General features: G+C 42.4%; 2 protein-coding genes across 7 annotated transcripts in view; both read left to right on the plus strand.

The window, feature by feature from the left end:
* The window catches only part of LOC110563377 (torsin-1A-interacting protein 2-like), a 33,508-nt gene extending 12,181 nt beyond the window's left edge, over positions 1–21,327 (plus strand). For 3 of the 6 annotated variants that reach the window (XM_060364488.1, XM_021660450.2, XM_060364487.1), the window contains 5 exons: positions 3,600–3,953; positions 11,925–12,100; positions 14,017–14,529; positions 15,886–16,002; positions 17,292–21,327. In XM_060364488.1, the coding sequence (XP_060220471.1) occupies positions 12,067–12,100; positions 14,017–14,529; positions 15,886–16,002; positions 17,292–18,049 (1,422 nt within the window). In that variant the 5' untranslated portion in view covers positions 3,600–3,953; positions 11,925–12,066 and the 3' untranslated portion in view covers positions 18,050–21,327. The remainder of the gene's footprint in view (positions 1–3,599; positions 3,954–11,924; positions 12,101–14,016; positions 14,530–15,885; positions 16,003–17,291) is intronic. The other 3 variants (XM_021660467.2, XM_060364489.1, XM_021660472.2) reach the window with 2 other exon arrangements.
* On the plus strand, positions 4,066–4,757 carry LOC110563405 (torsin-1A-interacting protein 2). Its single transcript, XM_021660473.2, has one exon. The coding sequence runs from the start codon at positions 4,212–4,214 to the stop codon at positions 4,605–4,607; it is 396 nt and encodes a 131-aa protein (XP_021516148.1). The 5' UTR covers positions 4,066–4,211; the 3' UTR covers positions 4,608–4,757.
* Positions 21,328–22,052: the final 725 nt, after the last annotated feature.

A 22,052-nucleotide genomic window follows, 5' to 3' on the forward strand; every position in this document is an offset into this window, starting at 1 on the left:
AGCTCAGTTAGTAGGAGGGCTCACCTAGCATTAATAGGCTATGGGTCCTAACCCTAGTACCAGGTAACACCGGGGGTGGTGGGTATGCCTGCAATCTCACTGCTCCTGAAGGCCTGTGAGGCCAGCCTGGGCAACATGAGGTCATGTCTGAAAACAAACAAAATATGGATTGGAGTTGTTGTACGAGAGAGATGACGTACTGGTCCAGAACACTGGCTGCTCTTTCAGAGGACCCAGGTTTGAGTCCCAGCACCTGTGTGGTGTCTCACAAATGTCTAACCAGTTCCAGGGGATCTGATTGATAGCCTCTTCTGGCCTCTGTGGGCATATGGTACACGTACATACATGGAAGGAAACACTCATCCACATAAAATTTAAAAAAATGTTTCTTTAAAAAACAGGTAGATTTGTTGGCTTCATACTAACAATTATCAGGAGAATGAAATAGGATCAGAATAGTTAAATTATTTAATGTGTGTAAAGCTGATACTGTGGATTTAAATAGAATTCAAATTTTTGTTTGTTAGGACATCCTATTTAACCTTGGTTGGCTGGAACCTGAAGTCCCAGATCCTCTGCCTCCTAAGTGATCCTGTTCTCATAAACAAAAAAACAGTCTGTATTTTGTTCTGTACTTGGGTTACATATAAGGAAGCTTTTTTAGCTTTGGTTTTGGCCCATTATGTTCAAACAGTCAATTTGTTAGAAAAGGTAAGGTGTGCTGGTTTTGTCTGTGCACCTTACTAAATGTCCTGTGATCTCTCTGAGGGCCTTTTTAAAAAACATTTAAAAGTCAGTAAGCTTTGACCTGTCACACGGATTCCAGTCTGGACTCAGGAAGTGGAGTTTTGTTTTGTCTGTGTGTGTAGCATTGGGCCTCACATGGTAGTTGTTGTTTTTAACCATATTTTTATGGAGGTGTTGTGCCTAGAATTTTGTAGAAGCAACGGTACATACTTTTCTGTATGGTCTTTTCTTTTTCTCTTTTGTTTTTAGGCAGGGACTCATTGTGGCACCTAGGCTGTTCTGACACTGGTGATCCTCCTGACACTGCCTTTGAGTACAGGGATTCTGGGCACGTGTCTGATGATAGGGCTCCTCTGCGTCCAGTGGTTGACACCTGCTTGGCCTCTGAACAGGCTCACTTCTCCATGTGAATGGCTGCTTTTGCCTGTTCTTCTCTATCTTACTGCTAGTTCTGCTACTTTAAGTTAGAAAATAATGGATAAAGGTACCATAAGCCAGTAGGATTTATGATAGAAAGTTTTTGTTCTCCAAGGTACAAGAAGAAAAAGCAGACTCAAATGCCTGCTTAGTGCATGTGAAGCCCTGGCTTCAGCTCCTAGTGTGAGGTGGTAGAGGAGAGATTGTGTGAAATGTTCGAATGCTTTCCAGATCCCATCCCCCCCTTTCCTATAATGTGGCAGTTATCCTGCTGCTTAGCTTTCCACTTAGCTGCGTTTTGTATCTGTTCTTAGACAGATATTAGTTTTACATGCTTTTGAAACTGTAAGTGGAAAGATTCTATAAGAATCTGCCCAACTACCTACTTGGGATTTACATCCTAGTCCTCTGACCTCTGTATGCTGTGGCATGTCCATGCCCACAGTCATACACAAAACAAATAAAATGTAAAAAAAAAAAAATTTTTTTAAAGATAAATTTGTGATAGGAAATTAAATCTTTGTAACAAGGAATGAAAGCACAAAAATACAGGCTCTCGGGCTGTTTGCTTTCGTGACAAAACAGTAACAACAACAAAACCAGCAAAGTTGTATATAGGTTTTGGGGAAAATAAATAAAGCCAGGTGTTTTTTCCTCATGCCCTTTCAGCCATACTAAGAATAAAGTCCAAAGGGATGAAGTATTATGGAGGAAGGCCTGAGGTTCTTGTGATCAGCATGAATGGTAGGGCCTGGGTCCCAAGGCTCTCAGCAAATAATGGTAGTGAAGTTGTCAGTGCTGGATCAGATCTTTCCGTGAGCATTCACTGGTGCCCTGTTCATTCCTAATCTGCAGTTTTAAGTATAAAGAATGAATAAAGAAGCTGGTGATGGGTCTGGTTGGAGATATAGAAGCCCCCTTACGGTTCTTGCTGTAACAGTTTGAACAGGGTGCCTTGTCTAAACAGTGATGTTATTTTTATTCATGAATGCTTGAGGTATGGTACCTGCTTGACAGGGAAGTTGGAGGATGAAGTCAGAGGGAAGTATAGAATTATTCTGAGCCTTGGGGCCTTTGGGGCTTTTTAAAATTTTATTTGTGAGCATGGAGAAATGGTTTTACCTAGAGTACCTGGAGCCCCTGTCAAATTTATCAGTGTCTTTTTTGGCCACTTTCATTTTGATTTTTATTGTGATTTTTAACTTTCCCAGCTTTGCTCTAAAAACACAAAGTTGTCTAACTTTTAAATGTCAGGCTTATATAACTTCACTTTCATTGTTTTATGTCTAATGAGCTTCAAGATTCTGGTGGGTTTGCCTATTATCTGTCTGTACCATACCTAGATACAAGACTTAATGCAGCAACTGAAACTTTAATTATGATGGCTGTTTTCAGATCAACAGATCAACAAAAATCTATTAGTTCTGGTGTCACTCCCAAAGATTTCCTTAAAAGTATTTTCAGAAACTGAGGAGCTGAATTTTAGACTAGCGCCCAGTTACTTGACCTCAGTAAGCATGTTAGTGTGTATGTCTGTGTGTGTATTTGCTCTCATCTTCTATTAAAGCGTGGTCCTGCTTTTATAGCTCTCTCAGAGGCTCACTTGCCTTTTGCCTTACCATTGTAAAATCTCAGTCTCTAAGAGAACTCTGGCTGAGTGGGGCCAACATGTAGTTTCTCCTGCTTTTGAGGCCCCAACATTAACATTATTTTTTGTGTTCCTGTTCTCAGATGATTGAGCCTCAGGATTGATAAATACTATTGGAGGGTGGCAGGGCACATACTGTAATTTGATAATCTGGTACTTCCTACGCGGCCATCTTATGTCCATGTGTCCTACCTACCTTGTAGGTGTTAATTCAGGATCTTGAGAGTAGCTTGGGTCTATTGCTCATGGGTGTTTTACATGTCATCTCAAAATGACAGTGTATGTCAGCCTGTACGGATAAATATGACAGTGAGACTTGCCCCATTGATTCCTTTTTCAGCATATATTAAGTTTTTAACTTATGGTTAGCTGCTTACAAATACTGTCTAATTGCCAATTTTTCCTGGTTAGATTGAAGCCTGTGCTGGAAAGGCTGTCGTAGTTACTGGTGCCCTCATGTTATGAGGGTGCCATATGGTACCAGTTTCATGGTAGTGATACACAGCTCTTTTATTCTCAAAATACAAGGGTAGTAGAAAAAGACAAATGTAGTTCAAAAAAGGAAAGAAAAATCCTAGTATAAATCCTAAGTTATTCAGAACCCATCCCAGTGTTCAGAAGAGTACCTTCCATAAAGTTGAATTAGTTTGACCTAAGTTAAGTTGTGGGGAACCCCATGAGACTGTTGTCATCTACCTTAACTCATGCAAATAATTCTCAAATGCATGTTCTAATTCTGTGAGCAACTGCAAAGCCCATGAGTCGTCTGAAGTTTTATCATTTACAGGTACGTGACGTATTCCCAGACCATCCTGCAAACTCGACAGCAGCGACTTCTCTGTGCCTGGGTCCAGAAAAGGTCATTTCGAGACCGACTTCACTGGATTCACTCCACCAGGTTTTCCTGACCCTACTACATCACTGTAAAGTGCCGCTGGCAGGAGTACCAACACCAGCGGAAGACCCACTGGAGCCATCAGCGCCTCTGTCTCACCAGGCATCTTAACCAACAGAGCAGAGCTTCTGTGTGATACAGCGCCAGCTCATACTGCACAGGAAGAGACAACAAGTCCAGACTAGAGGCCTGGCTTTCCTTAAGACGCTGGAATTTGAAGGAGCTAGTCTGTGATCTGTGCCGCTAGTAAGTGACTGATAGTATTCTAGACTGGACTGGTCCCTGAATACAGAGACTGAGTTGCAGTTGAGTGAAAAATAGACTACAAGATCTTGAAGAACTGCACTGAGGTGCAGGCCAGACTTAACACTCAAGTGTTGGTTGAACTGAGAAGTTGTTGAAGGAAACCTGTGACAGGACTGATTGTTGCTTACTGCCTTTCTCTCTCTCTGTCATTGTTGCCTTTTGCTGTTACATTGCTTTGTGTTGTCTTTCTAAGCCAAGATGTTCTCGGATAATTCGCACTGCCCTGATTGTGGGCAGCAGTGGTTCCCTAGTTTAGAACTAGGGCATTGGCTATACCAAACTGAACTTGTTGAGAATGAATGTTACCAAGTGTTCTTAGACCGTATTAACAGAGCCGATTATTGCCCTGAATGTTATCCTGACAATCCTGCTAATAGAAGCCTTGTTCTGCCTTGGTCTTTCCCACTTGAGTGGGCACCTCAAAATCTGAGCCGGTGGACCTTTGAGAAAGCTTGCCATCCATTTCTTCTGGGTCCTCCACTGGTTAGAAAGAAGATACATGACTCCAGGCTAGCTGGTTTTAATCCTGCATTACATTTAGTCTTGTCCAGAACAGACAAAACCTTAAACAAGAAACTTGGCCAAAGCAAGTGACTTCTGTAACAGAATCATGGAGATTCTCAAGGGCTTCGTGTTCATAGCCTAGGGGAAGATGAATAATAACTTGTTTCTGTTTTCTTTCTCTTTTTCTTATTTTTTTAAGGTGCTGGGGATGAATCTGAGTGCCCTGTGCATGCTAGGCAAGTGCTCTTCCACTGAGTTAAAACTGAGCCCTCCCTTCCCTTTCTAAATCTCAGACTGTCACTTTGTCAACTGCTTAAATTTTTGGGTCTGCTTCTGTGGTCTATGAATTTCTTTTTAGCATAAATTTAATCAATATTTACCTAGAATCAGACTAACCTATGATCCCTATAAATGCTTTGGAACTAGATGGCTTCCTGAAAATTGCCACAGCCTAGGTATTGACGAGATAATGTGGTCCTGGAGCGTGGAGGCCCCACGTTGTGTGCCCCATTAACTTTTTCTAACAGCATCTTTTATGAGAACACGTTCTTGTAGCTGGATTCTAGATTATTCTAATAAATTTTAATATACTACGTTGTTCTAACTTTTTCTTTATACATTGATCAGTAACGAGAGATATGTGTGTATGTATATGTTAAATTTTTTTACATATATAGAATCATTCTTTGACACTGTTTTATCCTCAGTGTGTTAACAGTGTTGGTAACTGGTCCTGTCACATTCTATTTGGCAAGACCTACTACGTAAGTTACAAAAAAATGTGTTGAGAATGTGTCCAGTTTACCCTTAGCTGGCTCTACGTAACCAAAGACTGTCCTGTCTTGCGGTTACTGAACTAATGTCCTCCCACGGAAATGGGAAGTTAACCTGTGCTGTGAAATTCGTAGCACATGATAAAGCTTGACTCCATATAATTTAAGAATAGTCTAATGGATGCTTTGTCTTAGGCATAAGAGAATGTGTCACTGAACATTGGCCACATTCCGGAGTTCTGTTCTTGGGAATCATGGAATCAGATTTGGAGTTAAACAACTTAGAAAAAGCTCCTGGGAACATCTGAGAAGCCACTGAACAATTTTTAAATCTAGGTGATCCAGTGCCTGTGTAGCAGCAGAAATGTTGTCAAGGACCTGTGTTCTTCTGTTTCCTTCCCTGAGGTCTTTATGGTTGCTTTTTGTTCTCATAATTGTTTTTAAATGAGTTCAGTATGGCTTATTGTATCAGACATTTTAATCTCAGCCAGAAGCTGGAAGCAGGGGCCACATGGCTTTCTTTCTTACTAGTCTTACTTTGGAAATAAAATCTTTCTGAAATGTCTCAGCGCATTTTTTTTTTAAAAGCAAACAAAACAAACAAACAAAAAAGACACCTCACTAATAGGTACTAGTTTCCACACTAGTCTGAGGAAAACTTGGCAAAGGAGAAGGTTGGCCTTGTCCTGATGTGGCACATTGCCTCTGCTGATAAAACTGTGACCTCTTAAGGGGGGACGTGGAGGAATGTGTAGGTGTTGATATGCATCGAGTCTTGCTTTCCACGTGTGAAAACTGGCTTTTGTTTGTCTATGAAGAATGTGTCTGCCTTATGTCCATCATGGTGGAGGTTCTCTTCTGGTACATTGCTGAATAGACTGCTGAATTACGTGACGACTAGTTACTTACTGATCTGCAGTGAGGTACTCCCTTACTGTTTATCCTAAACCTCTTCCCCAAACATGCTTTTTAGAGGGAAGTATTACCGCCTCTTCGTTTTTTTTAGTTATTGAAAATGACTATCCCCCAAAGACATATGCTAAGAGTCTACATGTATGAAATTTAAACATTAGCAAGGTGGAAACAAAATTTTTGTTTTAACCAACTCTTTAATAGTATCAACATAGGAAGAATTTATACCATTGAGTTCTCGGAACCAAGCAGTGACTGAGGGCACTTTTGAGTTACAAGCTTGTTAGTCTATCAACTACTGTGGGCAGTCTGTGGACCATATATGTCGAGGCCGGCCTGCATTGGTACATCCATCGTGCACACGTGGCTTAAAAGGATGGGGGCCTGGTGAGCTCTTACAGTACCTGTACAAGTTGAGCGATTCATCAGAACCGTTGTGCCCTCTCCACCAGCAGTTCTAGGTGATGTCATCGTAAGTTCATTGAGTGATATGGGCCAGAGAGAGGACTGAGAAAGTACTCACTTTTAGTCTGAAGGTCCTTTACATTCAAGTGTGATATAACACGACCAGTTTATGATCTACCAGTTAGAAACATCATGTGGAAGAGGTAAAATTGAGCAGAAAGGAAGTTTTGGAAGCCTTGTATAGCATAGGTCTTCAGAGTCTTTATATTTTTAAATACAGTATTTTAGAACCCTTTATAGCAAATATGAATAATGGGCTTTATTAAAACATGATTAATTTGATTATATTCTAATGGTTAAGATCAGAATTATCCAAGATAATCTGTTTTAATCGTCTACTACAGTCTTTGCATAGGGTGGAAGAATTGCTAAAACTATACATAGTAAAATCTTTTAAATGGTCATCATAACTTTCTGTTACTTTCCCACAGATTTGGGAATAGATTTGGGGATAGACTGGAAGAAAAGTATTTTAACCAGAAAAGACTGCTCTTACAGGATGTGGGTGGCTGAGGCCTTACTGTCCAAGTTACAGGGAAAGGCACCTCTGCAAAGCAGATAAACAAATCCAAAGAATATGATAGCCCGCATATCATAGCTGTCTGAAAAGCGAGGTGAGCCAACCCATTCAAGCGTCTCCCAGTCTTCCTTGAGTCTCCATAGATTTTTGAGGACATGGCTTGAAAACTGCTTTTTTGATTGGTTTTTGAGACAGATCTCTAGAGACCAGGTGGTTTTTGAGACAGATCTCTAGAGACCAGGTGGTTTTTGAGACAGATCTCTAGAGACCAGGCTGGCCTTGAATTCACAGAGACCCCCCTGCCTCTGCCTTCCAAGAACTGGGATTAAAGGCATGCACCACCAAGCCCAGTAAAAGCTACTTTTTATGAGGCAGAAATAATAGCTTTTAGCTTCTGGGATATATTTTAATTCGGACACTATTAAATGGCCCTGGCCATTTTAACTGGTCTAAGCGTGAGATAGTGACAGTATCTGCCTCATACTGTTATGCACTTTACCCGTCATGTGACACAGAATGTTCAGGACAATGAGGCAGAAAACAGAACTAGAGAAAAGGGAAAAAAACACGTAGTTTCAGAACAAGTAGAACCAGTTAGAACTTGATGATTGAATTATCAAAAACTTAAATCTGATGGGAGGACAAGATTGACCCTGGGCTGTGAGCCAGAGACGAAAGCCATGTGATCTCCGGTATGAAGAAGGTTGAGAGGCCTGGAGGGACAAATAGCCCAAGGTAGATAGAAAACTCTTGTATCTTAACTGGTAGACACGAATGTGATATAAATTGGTGTTAGCAGAGACTTGCTACAACCTTGAAAGACATTTTGAAAAATGTTAGTGGATCTGAGCAAGTGGCCCAGGCGTTCAATCCCAGCACCCAGAAGGCAGAGGCAGGCAGATTTCTGTTTAAGGCCAGCCTGGGCTACATACATATAGTTCCACGCTAACCAGCCACCTTATCTTGGGGGTCTTTAGGAGAGATGTTAAATCCGCACACTTACACAGACTGTATAACCAGAGTCCCAGTTCAAACCTAGATCAGCTCTACCAGGGTTGGGGACCTTTGCAGTGTTTAAGGTTTTTTAGGATGTTGGGTGCCATAGACACACCTTCTGACCTGAGGTCCTGACTCCACCTTTAGGTGTGTGTCCTTGAGAAAGGTTCTTTTTGTTTTTTGTTTTGTTTTGTTTTATTCAAAACGGGGTTTCTCTGTGTGGCCTTGGTTATCCTGGCCTCACTTTGTAGACCAGGCTGGCCTTGAACTCACAGAGATCCGCCTGCCTCAGCTTCCCCAGAGTGCTGGGATTACAGGTTTGAGAAAGGCTCTTAACCTGCATCTTGGTTTGGAAAGTAGTAAGAACACTCTAATAGTTTCTACTTTGTGCTTGTTGCAGATTTTGAGTTTGGCTGCCTGGTACCAAGAAGGCACTCTATTAGCAAACAAAACCAGCACTGGATAAATATTAACAGTCACAGCCGTTAGGTATGCTGTGTTTTCTGATGCCAGAGCAGGATGACAAATTGCTCTATGTCCAATATACCTGTTCTGTTTGTTCTAGGGCCTGAGATGACATAGTTGACTAAAAAGGAGTGTTTACACATTTTGAGAGCCGTATCATCAGACCCTTCTGCTGTACGTTTGTAATGTCATTCGTGTCTAAGCTTCTATTTGGGAGGGACTCGTGTCTTCTGCCCTATTTACACTGAACTTTATTCCCAGCTCCTCTTTGCTTCCTGTTACCTAGCCCTTCCCTCCTGTTCCTGTCTTCTCCAAATCTCCGTCTTTCCTTGCTTTCCACGGGTCCCTTTGACAACACCTGAGACTCACAGGACGTGAAGGATGAGGAAGGAGCGGCTGCCCTGACAGCCTTGAGTTTTCTCCACACAGGCAGCTTTCCTTTGTCCGGTCTTTCCAGCTTGTTACAAAACGTGTAGGTGGTTGTGTTTGAAGCTCCTGGGGTAGTAGTTCGCCCCCAGGTGGTCCTAATTGTCATCATAGGCCCTTACGGGTACAGAATGTATCTTGTTACTTTTTTCTTGTGGGGTGTATGGTGTAAGCACATGAGTTTGTGTGCCTTTGCACCCATGGATATATGCGGCGACCAGCGAGGATGTCGGTTTTCCTTTATCAGTCTTCACCTTACTCCTGCCATTTTGGCTAAGCCGGCTGAAGCAGGCTTCCATCTCTGCCACCCAACCTTGGGGATTCGAACTGAGGTCCTCATGTTTGTATGGCAGTGTTCTTAACCATTGCAACATCTCCCTCACCCGATTATCTCTAAAAGAGAAAACTGCAGGATATAGTAAATGTGTACCCCTATCTAAAAGACATTAATATTTTCCACATTTGACAGAAGAAAAGCTGCCATTTAGTACAGTCTCTATAAGTGGAGACTAAATCTTAAAACTTTAGGAAAATGAATCATTGTGAGACACTGAAAACCACCATTTCACAATTGAACTTGGAAGAGATTCATTAAAAGTAAATGTGTTTGTGCCAGTTGAGAGACATTCCTGAAAACACCATGGAATACCCTTTTTTGGGACAGTTAAGGATCACTTTTCTTGTTGCAGAAAGTCTCCAACAATGTATTTTTGATCACCATGAGGCTTGCCCTCAGTTTTCTATATTTTATTATTTTTAATTAATTAATTTATATATTAATTCACTTTTGGTTTTGACATAATGACTTTGATGTAGCCCAGGCTGGCCATGTAATCCAGGACGGCCTCAGACTCATGATCCTTCTAGCCCTGTCTCCCAAATGCTGGGCTCACAGGCTCCAGCCACTGTACCCTCCTGCCGCACTTTCTTTGTGAGATTCTGAATGAAATGTCTTCCTGTTTTGGGCTTGTCACTGCTCAAAAGACTCACCTGATTCTGAAACAGTGGCCTCCAGATGGCTCAGACACCAGACCACATGACTTGGTGAGGTGAGGTGAAAAACATGTTTGTCCCACTTGTTTTTTTGTGGGAATGCTGTCTCATCCCTGTACAGAGGTGAGGCCTTCCAAAGGATTTGAGAGCAGCTGCCGGGCTCCCGGGCTGCCATCAGTGTGCTTTGTTAGGAAAAGTATATGCCAAGACTTTGGAGACATTTCTGTGGTGGATCTTTTGCTGCTGCTTTTTGCTGCACTGTGGCTTGAGACGTTTTAGGACAGCCTGGCTGTCACAGTGTTAAAGACATAGAGTAAGCACACAGGCTCTAACGTCTGACAGCGACTGGAATGTGTTGATCACCCAGGTTCCTCGGGCTGTTTTTCCAGTCCATACTCCCTTCTCTAGCAACCACTAACTTGTTTTTCTTTCTCTGTAGATGGTAATCATTTACCTACTCTAGAACATCCTGTAAGTGGGATCATTTGACATATTTTTGTTGTAATTTTTTCAGCATGGTGCTGACAGTTAAATCCAGGGCAGGCCCTGTGTTATACACGCACACAACTGAAGTATCAAAAAAACGTGAAAAATGAGAAGACAGTCTTTAAATTTGAGACCCTCATGAGCATTCTTATCAGCAGAAAGAGGGACGTGCTCCTAAATCTCCATTCTTTTCAGTTTATATACCACACACATTCATTTTCTTAAAAAAAATTAATATTTATGTGTTTGCATTACATGATTATGTATGTGGAGGTTGGGGCTGGAGGATACTGTATGGAAGTCGGTTTTCTCTTGACTCTGTGGGTCCTAGCATGACATCTGAGGTTGTCCATCTTGTATTTTACTTTATTTTGCATCACTGAGAATTGAACCTCAGGTCTTATGCATGCCAGGCAAGAGCTGTACCACTGAGCCTGTTCCGCTGAGCTGTACCACTGAACCCTTGGTTGTCTGTTTTGGGGGCAACCGCTTTTACCTGCTGAACTGTCCATCCCTCATAATGTTTTAAATATGTGGAGTTTTACTATATACTGGCCACTATAGTAGAGAGTTGAGGTTGAAATGCTTAAAAGTTTTAGTATGTGAGAGTACTGTGGAAAAATGCAAAGAAAAGCTGGCTTTACCTGCCTCTCAAATAGGCTGTCAAAGAGGGTAACACCTTACAGAGCTCTATCCCTGTGTTTTTGTGTTTAATCCTTGGCCTCAGTTTAACAACTAATGAAGATCAAGTAGCTTACAGCACAAATTGTATTCAACAGTAAGACATAATGACTTGATCCTTGTGGCCTAAAAATGGCTCTGGACTTCGCTCCTCTTGAAGAGCTTGTACTTGTCTTCTCTTGACGTCACAAGGATGTGGCGTGAATGGTTCTGTGTCTCCATAGTTTCCAAAGTGTGCTCGCTGCATCTGCAGGCGGCACTTGAGCTCCTTGCTCGTTTGTAACTGAACACTTGTGATCTGAATGATGCAAGAGAACAAGACGGGGCAGAAACTTCCAGCACAGAGAGTCACAGAGACTGCCTGCACATCTGCTCTTAGGAGGATTCTGTGTCTGGATTCGGGGGACTCTAAGCTCCTGTTCTCTTCTCTTCTTGTTACACTCCTGTTAAGTCTACTATAGTGGGTGTTTTAGGAGATGCCAGTGTCTGTACAGGATCCATTGTCTGGAGAATTTTTCTTTCTGTGACTTGGTTTGGGATATGATGCTACTGAAACCCAGAAAGCAACTTTTCTTAAGGGTTTGAGAAATAACACAAGAGAAAAGGGATTTTATTCAAAAGCTGAGATTGGTGTTTTGCCCTTGAATGAATAAAAAGTCACTTAATTGTTTGTTTTTCATTTTGTTTTAGTCATTGTATACAGTCCTTGCTTCTTGCTTCCCTGGGAAGCATGCATCTATTGGAACTTGAAACAGGAAGAAAACAAGATATCTCCACTACAAAACCCAGACACTAAAAGAGGCCCCAAGCTCTGAAGAGCCAGGACACAAACATGAGCGACAGTGGCTGCAGTGATCCTGTGGCAGGTAAGGCTGGTCCTCACAGCACCGAAGCCTGTGCCGTAGGGAATGGGGGCTGGGAAGACTGTCTCCAATGACCAAACCCTCAAATTTCCAAGTAAAAAAATAACTCATGCTGTGGGTTACTTTACTTTTTTCATATTTACTGATTTTTTTTTACATATGAATATAAGATAAAGATAAATATTTCAGATGCCAAGAGTAGGGAATGGTCATTTTAGCAAAATGCTATGCATCTTTTTTAAAGATGGTAGGCTCATCTACTTATTGAATGAAAAAATAATAATAATAATTTACAGGAGACCTTTTATAAAACGAAAAGTACAATCTTCGTCTTGTTTCCAGGTGTATGTGAATGTGTGTGTTTGTCTTTCTTTGTATATGTGTGAGTGTGTGTATGTGAGTCTCTGTGTGAGGTCAGTGTGTGTGAGTCTGAGTGTGAATGTGTTTGGTGTATGTGTAAGTCTGTGTGTGTGTTTGTGTGCCTGTATATGTGTATGTGATTTTCTGTGTGTGTGTGTGTGTGCCTGTATATGTGTATGTGAGTCTGTGTGAGTGTGTGTGATAGTCTCTGTGTGTGTGAGAGTGTGTGTCTGTGTGTTTCTGTGTGAGTGGCTCTGTGTGAGTGTGTGTGTGTGTGTGCATGTGTGTCTCTGTATGTGAGTGTGTGTGGTATAGAATAGGCAACTGTGAAATAGCTTTTTCAGAAGAGAAAGAGGACATCAGTTCTGGTTTTTAATTTTTTTTTTTTTAAGATTTATTTATTAGTATATAGTGCTCTGCCTACACACCTGAAGAGGACACCAGATCTCATTATAGATGGTTGTGAGCCACCATGTGGGTGCTGGGAATTGAACTCAAGACCTCTGGGAGAACAGCCAGTGCTCTTAAGTTCTGAGCCATCTCTCCAGCCCCTGTTTTAAAATTTTTAACATTTCTGCATTTATTTTCTATGTGTGTGAGTGCACATAAAGGTCAGAGGTCAGCTTGGTTCCCTCCTCCTATAGGTCTCACATTGAATCTGAGTTGTCAGCATGGCCACGAGTGCCTTTATCTGTTGAGCTGGATCCACATTAGATCTTCACTAAGGAAGTTCCTAGATGTGTGATAGTAGAACAGTATGGCGAGCACCCTGGGCTTAGCATCCAGCTTCAGGGTTAGCAGCACACATGATCTTGTTGCCCTGGTGGGGTGTGCAGCTAATCGGTGGACATTTGCCCGGCATGCAGAAGGCCCTGGAGTCCATCCTGCCGCTACAGAGGAAACAAAATGAAGCCCATGAGATAGCTAGGAAAACACAAGTGACGTATATTTGATGATATTAAGAAATTACTCCTTTTTAAATATTTTAAAAAGTGTTAGTTTTTCTAAAGAATCCTCACCTCTTTAGAGATGTATATCCTTAGTATCTTAACTAAAATAAGGAGATGTCTCGAACTTGCTTTGTTAAAAATCATAGGAGGGAAGGGAAAAGCGAGGGAGGAATACAGATGCAACAGAATACATCTTTTTATTGTTGTTGAAACAGGGTCTGTCTCTCTGTGTAACACAAGCTAACCTTGAACTCATGATGCTCTTGTATCAGTCTCCCAAGTGCTACGATTGCACTAGGTATGGCCACCACCCTGGCTTAAGAAAATAGATTCAGTGTAACTTTATTATTAGTTATTATTATTATTTTATGTATTACTTCAGTATTCACAATTCCTTTATATCAGTATTAGTTACTAGCTTTATTAGCATGGACAGCTTGTTTTAGCCTTGGTGGGAGATCAGAGAATTAATGTTTAGGAAAAGTGCCTTGTAAATCATGAGAAAGTATGTATGTATGTATGTATGTATGTATGTATGTAATTGCAGACCTTGTTAGAGTATAAATCTGTGGAGGAAATGTTTAAAATAAAACATTTTTATCTCACCAGACTCTGAAAAGGATTTGGAAAGTAATCCCTCAGTCAACTCTCAAGCACAGGACACCACAGTCACACCAAATAGCACTGAAGAAGCCCAGGCCCCACATCCTACATCTGATCTTAAGAAAGACCATCATGAGGAAGGCACCAAAAGTCAAGAACATGAAGACACAGGAGACAAACTGGAAAGTTCAGAGGAAGCAGCTTTAGGAAAACATGTAGTAGATAAAGCAGAGCCTGAGAGCAGCCCGAGTTCTCAGGACACTGGGCAGGGGCATCGGCCCCCCTCGGAGCCTCTGGGTGGAGAGGATCTGGATGCTAACTGCTCTCACAGTGGCGAGGGAGCAGTTGCAGATGCACACCTGGGGAGCAGCCCCGGGGAGCCCCCGGACGGAGCAGGCGACAGATGTGAAGCTGCTCAGGAGCCACCTGCTACAGACTCCCCCGATGCCCGGAGTCCCGCTGCTTCCAACGCAGAAGCAGGGAGCCAGGGTTCACTGAGGAGGCGACTGCCTATGCCAGGTGAGAGGACCCTCTAGCCTGCTGCTGCCCTGCCTCGGGTTGCCGGAGAATGTGGTAGAAGTCATTCAAAGCAATGGGATGCTGCAGTGAGGTTTCCAGTCTTCTGGACCACCTCAGTCACTGTATTTACTTGTCACCTACACATTTAAGTGTGTGTGTGCGTGCGTGTGTGTTTGTGTGTGCAGGTGACAGGTGTGTTTATGGAGGTCAAAGGACAACTTGCATGAATCATTGCAGCTCTTCTACCATGTGGCTCCTAGAAACTGAACTCAGACCATCACGCTTGGTAGCAGTCACCGTTACCCACTGAGCCATCTTGATGGCCCATAAATTGCATTTTTTAAAAATTTATTTTATGTATATAGATGTTTTGCCTGAAAGAATGTCTGTATGTGCATGCCTGTATTCGAGGCGGTCAGAAGAGGATGTCAGAACCCCTGAAGCTGAATTACCACCATGTGGGTGCTGGGAATTGAACCTTGGTCTCTGGAAAAGCAGCCAGTGCCTTTAACCACTGAGCCATTTCTCCAGCCCCACAAACTACATTTTTAAATATTGTTTTTATTTACTGTTCATATTCATGCAAATGACAAAAAGGAACACAACTTATGAAAAAGTCTTATTTTTGTTTCTTATGAGGATATTTGACTTCACACTTAAAATTTTTTAGTCCTTTGAAAAACAAAATATTATGTAAATCAGCAGGTGAGTATGTACAAATCAGCTCACACACACATATAGATGCTTGGTTTGTTTTTGTTGTTGCTCTTGTTTTGTGATAGTATCTCACTCTGTAGGCCATGCTGGCCCCAAACTCACAGTGACCATCTTGCCTCAGCCTTCTGAGCTTCAGGATCACAGGCATGCGCCATCATGTCCAGAACTTTCCGTACTCTGAGGAGCTCAGTCTGAAATGGCCATCTTCTAGTACCAAGGTGTAGTATTCATCAAGGATTGACTGTGAGTTAATAACTCATGTCCCTCTGTGAGCCCCTGATGTCTCGTCAGAGTATTGCGTACAGAAATCACTTAGCTCATTTCCTTGATTGTATTTCTCTGGCTTCCAACACATAGGTTGAATAGATTTTGAATGAGAAAATGAATGAATGAGTGAATGACAAATGTGATTGGATGGAGCATCATGTGCTGTAATAGTTTCAACACTGTAGAGGTTCACCATGAGTAGGAAAAGAAAACCGTGTTTCGAATATAGCGTTTGTGTAGGAAAGAACCTAATACGGTGAAATGAACTAACCTGGTCTGCAGAAAAGGAAGTTTGCAGAAGTATAGGTACTCTGTCGTGCAATCTGGTAAGAGGTAAAAGATACTGTCCACTATCTATAATGCTGTCTGCAGTGTTCCTTCCAACTCCAGAGGCCGGAAGTCAGGAAGAAGAGGCGCAGTTAGTGAAGAAGGAAGAGCTTGCTCAGGATATGTTGAGAAAGACTGATAAAAAGAGCCTCTGGACCTACGGTGAGAACAAGCCTGATCTTGCAACAGTCGATTTACATTTTCAGATCCTTAAGGAAGTATCTAGAAAGCTGTTTCATTTAAGCACTTTTAACTTTAATTATATATATATTAAAATGCTTGGTAAACTGAATAAAATAGAGCAATAAAGTTTTAAAGTTGTGTTTTTTTGGATTTTTTTTGGTTTTTTTTTTTTTTGGTGTTTTTTTTTTTTTTCCCCTTCAGGACTACTGTTTGGTATTTTGCTTAGCAAATAGAAATCTTTATGGTCAGAAAATCTATCGCTTCTTCCCCACCCCGACTCCCAGTCCGACCCCCACCCCTGACCCTCAGGGGGAACCTGAATCAGGGCCTGTGAGTGCTGATGCTCAGCAAGTGCCCTAGTGCCAAGCTACTGTGCTAGAGGCAGAAGACACTGCATAGAAAACAGGAAGCTAAAACTACCTGTTGTCTTATTGTGTTGAGGCGGGGCTTTGCCATGTAGTCCTGACGGGCCCTGGGTTGACTGGGCTAACCTCAGACATGGCTTTGGCCTCCAGAAACCACCTTTTCAGTTAGAGTCTGCTGACCTCAAGTGCACGCTGCAGTTGTCGGTGTTCCTTTCTGAGACTGAGTCTCAGTCTATAGCATCACGGTGCTCCCACATGCCAAGATTTATTTATAGGCTGTGCCACTCTGTTGGGATCACTTTTAAGTTTTGATTTCAGAGTGGCCTGCTCTAGCCAGTGCATACCCTGAGAACGTGGAAGAGAGTTTTCATGACACACTTTCAAAAGCATCATTGACTACATAATAAAGCCTATGAACCACCTTGACATAGATAATGTATCTTCAGATGGCTTCAAGAGATTAAAAACAGTATTTCTGTTAGACTTTTAAAAATATTTATTTATTTTTAGGTACATTGATGTTTGCTTGTATGTATGTTTATGTAAAGGTATCAGATCTTCCAGAACTGTAGTTATAGAAAGTTGTGAGCTGTCATGTGGGTGCTGGGAATTGAACCCGGGTCCTCTGGAAGAGCAACCAGTGCTCTAAACCTTGGAGTCATCTCTCCATCCCTAGACTTTTGTTTTATTTATTGCTATGTAGACCAGAGTGGCCTCAGATTCATGACAATCCTCCTGCCTCAGCTTCTACTAGACATTAAGTGTGAAAGTGTAGAAGAGTTGGGTAAAAGGAACTTGGCATTGCCAGTAATGCTTGGTAGGAATCTGTGTTCCCTTTCCCTTTTCCACAGCTTTGTTTAGATTCATGTTCCTCTTGTTTTCTGATATCTTCTCATCTGGCAGGTTCCGTGTTTCTTGGCTTCCTGATTGTGGCTGTTGCACTGAAGTCCGTCAGTAGCTACTATTCCTCCCCAGCCCAGCAAGTGCCCCAGAACCCAGCTCTGGAGGCCTTCCTGGCTCAGTTTAGCCAACTGAAGGATAAATTTCCAGGTCAGAGTTCCTTCCTGTGGCAGCGGGGACGAAAGTTTCTCCAGAAGCACCTCAATGTTTCAAACCCCACCGAACCAGCCACCATCATCTTCACAGCCGCTCGAGAGGGAAGGGAGACCCTCAAGTGCCTGAGCCACCACGTTGCCAACGCCTACACCTCCTCCCAGAAGGTGTCTGCCGTCTCCATAGATGGAGCCGAGAGAGCCCTGCAGGACAGCGACACAGTCAAGCTGCTGGTTGACGTGGAGCTCAGCCATGGGTTCGAGAACGGCCATAAGGCCGCCGTCGTCCACCACTTCGAGTCCCTTCCCGCAGGCTCCACCCTCATCTTCTACAAGTATTGTGACCACGAGAACGCTGCCTTCAAGGATGTGGCCCTCGTCCTGACGGTCCTGCTGGAGGAGGAACGCTTAGAAGCAAGCGTAGGCCCCCGGGAAACGGAAGAAAAAGTGAGGGATTTACTCTGGGCCAAGTTCACCAACTCTGAAACCCCCAGCTCCTTCAGCCACATGGACTCGGACAAACTGAGTGGGCTGTGGAGCCGCATCTCCCACCTGGTGCTGCCCGTGCAGCCCGTCAAGCACATCGAAGAGCAAGGCTGCCTTTTGTGAAGCCCGGCACAGAGGCCGCGTGGAAGGGCCCGGGTCTGAGGGCCCTGCTCCGCTTGGGGGAGGCGGTTGGCACATGACCTTATTTTAGAAAAGAAGCATGCTTTTCCCCCCTTTTATAAAAACTTTCTAGTCTGAACTCTGACAAAGCTAATAATGGGCCTGATGCTTTTCTTTGGCCTTTAAAGCAAATCAGGTTTAAGATACAGCGTGACACATAAAACTGAGGGTTTGCGTAAATGTCCGTGACATGGGCAGAATCATTGCACAGGAAGAGCTGATTCTCAGAGGACCTGCAGCCTGACTGCTGCCTTGCAGGGACTCTCAACTTGGGCAGTGTTTGGTCTCGGACTAATTGTAATTTGAATGATTTTTAGAGAACTCTTCTACCACGTTATAAGTGTTTTTTAAAGACTCACTTTAATAATGGAGTTGTGGGATTATGTCTACACAGATTTGCACTTTGAGTAGATGAAGACAGGAAAGCAGAATTGAACCCTCCAAATCCTAAGAGCCTGGGTGTGCTTGCTCTTATTCCGTTAATGAGCTGAGGTGAGAATAGCTGTGTTCAAACCATGTCCCCAAGTATTAGAATCGGTAGAGAAGTTGTTAGTACTCCTGGACATGAAAAAAATCCCAATTGGCTGTATCATTTCTCTTTGCCTACCAGCATCCCCTCCTTCGTATGAGAGTTTCTGCTCTTGGTTGCTGGTATTTGGGGTTCTCGGGTAAGAGGCCAGGGGAACTGAATTTCATTGAGAAGGAAGTTTGATAACCATTAATGAAGTGAAAGCACATTCTAGAGGATAGGAACTCAGACAGGAAGAAGTGAAACTGATAGCACATAGTAGGAATAAGGTCTGTTGTACAGGGTGATAAAGACCTACAGATGAGCTGCTGCTGTAGGGTGTCGAGGCATGGCCTCACCCGTCTGTTTATTTCTGTTGCTCTTTTCTGACTCCCTGGCTGGATTCACAATAGTCTGTCAGGAGAGTTTGAGTGCTGTTTCAGAAGAGACTTGAGTAAGAGCCTGGGGTACCTTTACCAAATGGGATGTTGCGTTCGTTTCTTGACAGCTAGTTAAAACTGCCACCAGGGAAGGAATTGGAGAAATGCAAGAGGGTGTTCTACATAGAGAAGAAAAAGGATTCAATGCCACGTCCCAAGATTCTAGACTGAGGCCATAGATACTGATCAGCACATGAACTCTGAAAGTAAAACTCTAGTAAAATGATCTTGACCCACAAAAGGTCTGTTCCATTACACAGAATAGCCCTAGAATTTTGCACTAAATTTTGGCTCATCTGCTGCTATGAGATCATGTATATAGTTAAGAAGTTAAGTAGCCTGAGTCTGGAGGGATTTTAGGAAACACTAAGATTTCTGTTGCTAGTTTAAGGACCACCAAGACATGGGTGAGGGGTGATCTGTGAGTAGCTGCCATGGAAAGAACAGACTGGCTTTGGCCAGAGCCTTTGGAGCCTCAGTTAAGCATGGAGGCACACATGAAGAAACCGTATATTTGGGATTTGGAAGGAATCTTTCAGTAGGGTTGAGAAAAGACCCTAAACACAAAGTGAACCAAGTTTGAATGTCAACCCAATGTAAAACACAGGGACTGAAGAGAAATCTCTTTGCCATGTTTGATTTTTTTTTTTTCTGTATTTCTAGACGTGTTTGATTTGAATGCTAGTGGCTTGTCACGTAGCCCTGGTTGGCCTGATCCTCACTCTGTAGCATGGGCTGACGTTGAACTTACAGCAACTTCTCCTACCTCAGTCTCCTGAGCGCTGGGGTTATAGGAGCACACCATCATATCCAGCTTGAATTTCAGGGCTTACCTACTAGCATCACATCACATAAAACCAAGGGTGCCTTGCAGAACTGTTATGTTGGCCTTTGACCTGTGCTACCTCAGACTACAGAGGAACTGGTCTAAAGTATCTGTACACAGTCCATGTCAGTGGCTCATATTACAGGAGAAATAAGGAATTATTTCTTCATTCAGTTGAATAGAGTTTTACATAATTTGCTGTCAACATAAATTTAGGATATAATAAATTTTAGAAATTTATTTTCAATTTTTTGCCATTCACTTTGTTAAAATGCACTTTCCTTCTATACTGAGTTCAATCAACTGAGACTAGTCAGTTTTCATTTTATTTTATTTTTTCCAGTTCTAGGGATTAAACCCAGGGCTTTGACATTCAAAGAAAAGTGCCCTACCACTAAGCTACATCCCAGACTTCTTAAAAATCATTTTGAAAAGAAGCTGTATATTAGTTTGGGATCAGAAGAAATGATTTTCTGTTTTTGATACAGAGTCTTTGCCTAGCCAAACTAGGGATTCTCAGGCCTTAGACTTTTACATTATAGGGATTAATGGAATGTGCCACCATACCTGCTTAATGTAATTACTTCTTAGAAACAAAATTATATTTTAAAATGTACACATAGTTAAAATCTGTTATCTGGTCATTGTCTCCTAGACCACTGTGGTTACATTTTTTAGTTTTTCAACCTCTTATGTATGTAGTAATTCTTTATTTGTGATAATTTGCTTGTTTTGCTTTTGTTTTTATTTTTGGGGTTTTTTTTGTTTGTTTGTTTGTTTTGTTTTTTTTTTTTAATGGGAATTCCTTCTTGAGTAATACGAAGTCCCAGAAGCAAGCAGGGGAAATAGAAACTGTCTTTGGACTTCGGTTTTTCTCTTTCAGGTAAAATTTAGATTTTTTTTTTTTTTTTTTTTTTTTTTTTAGTTAGCTCTCAGAGATCATCAGAGAAGTTCTAGAGAGTTCTTGGCACTGAACTAATTTAATAAATTTCACCTGGAAGCTCTCAGGCTTGGGGTAGTGAGGCCCAGTGTCCTTCCCGTCAGCTTATGGCCCACCCTAACAGTGCTGGCTGATGGTACAGCTTTGTCTCACAGCCTCTGGCTTCAACTCCACTTGTTAAAGACAGAGCATTGTGAGCATTGATGTTCGGGAATGACAGACGGGTGCAGCCTGTGAACATGAGAGCAGCACAGCAAGTTGATTTTCACCAACCAAGATTTCTCAACCCCACGGAACTTTGCCTTTATGTATTTACAAATTTAATGCCTTTGACATTGTCAGATTTACTCAAGTCACCATGATTGCCTTTTGCATTTGTTTTCATATCAGTGATGTTGAATGTGCCTTATTCAAATCAATGGTCCAGTTAATATGCAAATAAATCTTAAGTTTTTTCAAGTTGACTTATCTTTGACTAAAATTTCCAAAATAAAGAGTTTACACAAATGGGCATGTGGTCATTAATGGTGGGAAGAGTCGAAAGGGTTCTAGAAACATCAAGTGCGGTGTCTGTCAGGGAAGAGTACAGCGTAGGCAGTGCGCCTGGGACCCTTGCCTGTGTTTACGTAGCGCTTTGTTCCCAGGGCACTGGGCTCCCTCCTGACATGAGTGACAGAGCAAGCACAGCCTTGGCAGTTGTTCCCAAGGTGGGGTGTGCCGACCCGGGGATGTATTAAGTGCTGGTGGACGTCTGACATTCTTGTGTGTTAGAAGTAGGGAGGGGGGTTGTGTTAAAAATTCAAACTTCGAGGCTAGAGAGAGGGTTTCACAAAGTGCTTGCTGCAGAAACGTGAGAACCAGACTGTATCCCAGCATACTCATAAGTTGGGCTGAATCTTAATATCCAGGTGTCTGACACCTTCTGTTATCAGCCTGGACACGGGCATACATGAACTTACACATGCAAATAAATGTAAACAAAACGAAACAAAAACTGCACAGCAGCACACATCTGCAGGTCCAGCTGTTGGGAATGTAGAGACTTCTGGGGCTCACTGACCAGCCGGCCCAGCTGAATCTGTAATTTCTAGGTTGAGTTAGCCTCTCTGAGAAAAGATGGAGTGCAGCTGAGGAAGGCATTCAGCATCAATCTCCATCACCCACGCGCATGTGTGTATACACACACACACACACACACACACACACACAATCTCAGGGCTGGGGTGAGAGCT

The sequence above is a fragment of the Meriones unguiculatus genome, chromosome 11, assembly GCF_030254825.1.
Source record: "Meriones unguiculatus strain TT.TT164.6M chromosome 11, Bangor_MerUng_6.1, whole genome shotgun sequence".
Lineage (NCBI taxonomy): Eukaryota > Metazoa > Chordata > Mammalia > Rodentia > Muridae > Meriones > Meriones unguiculatus.

Coding starts and splice junctions, on each gene's coding strand:
- LOC110563405 (XM_021660473.2), top strand. CDS start 4,212: ATGTTCTCGGATAATTCGCACTGCCCTGATTGTGGGCAGCAGTGGTTC.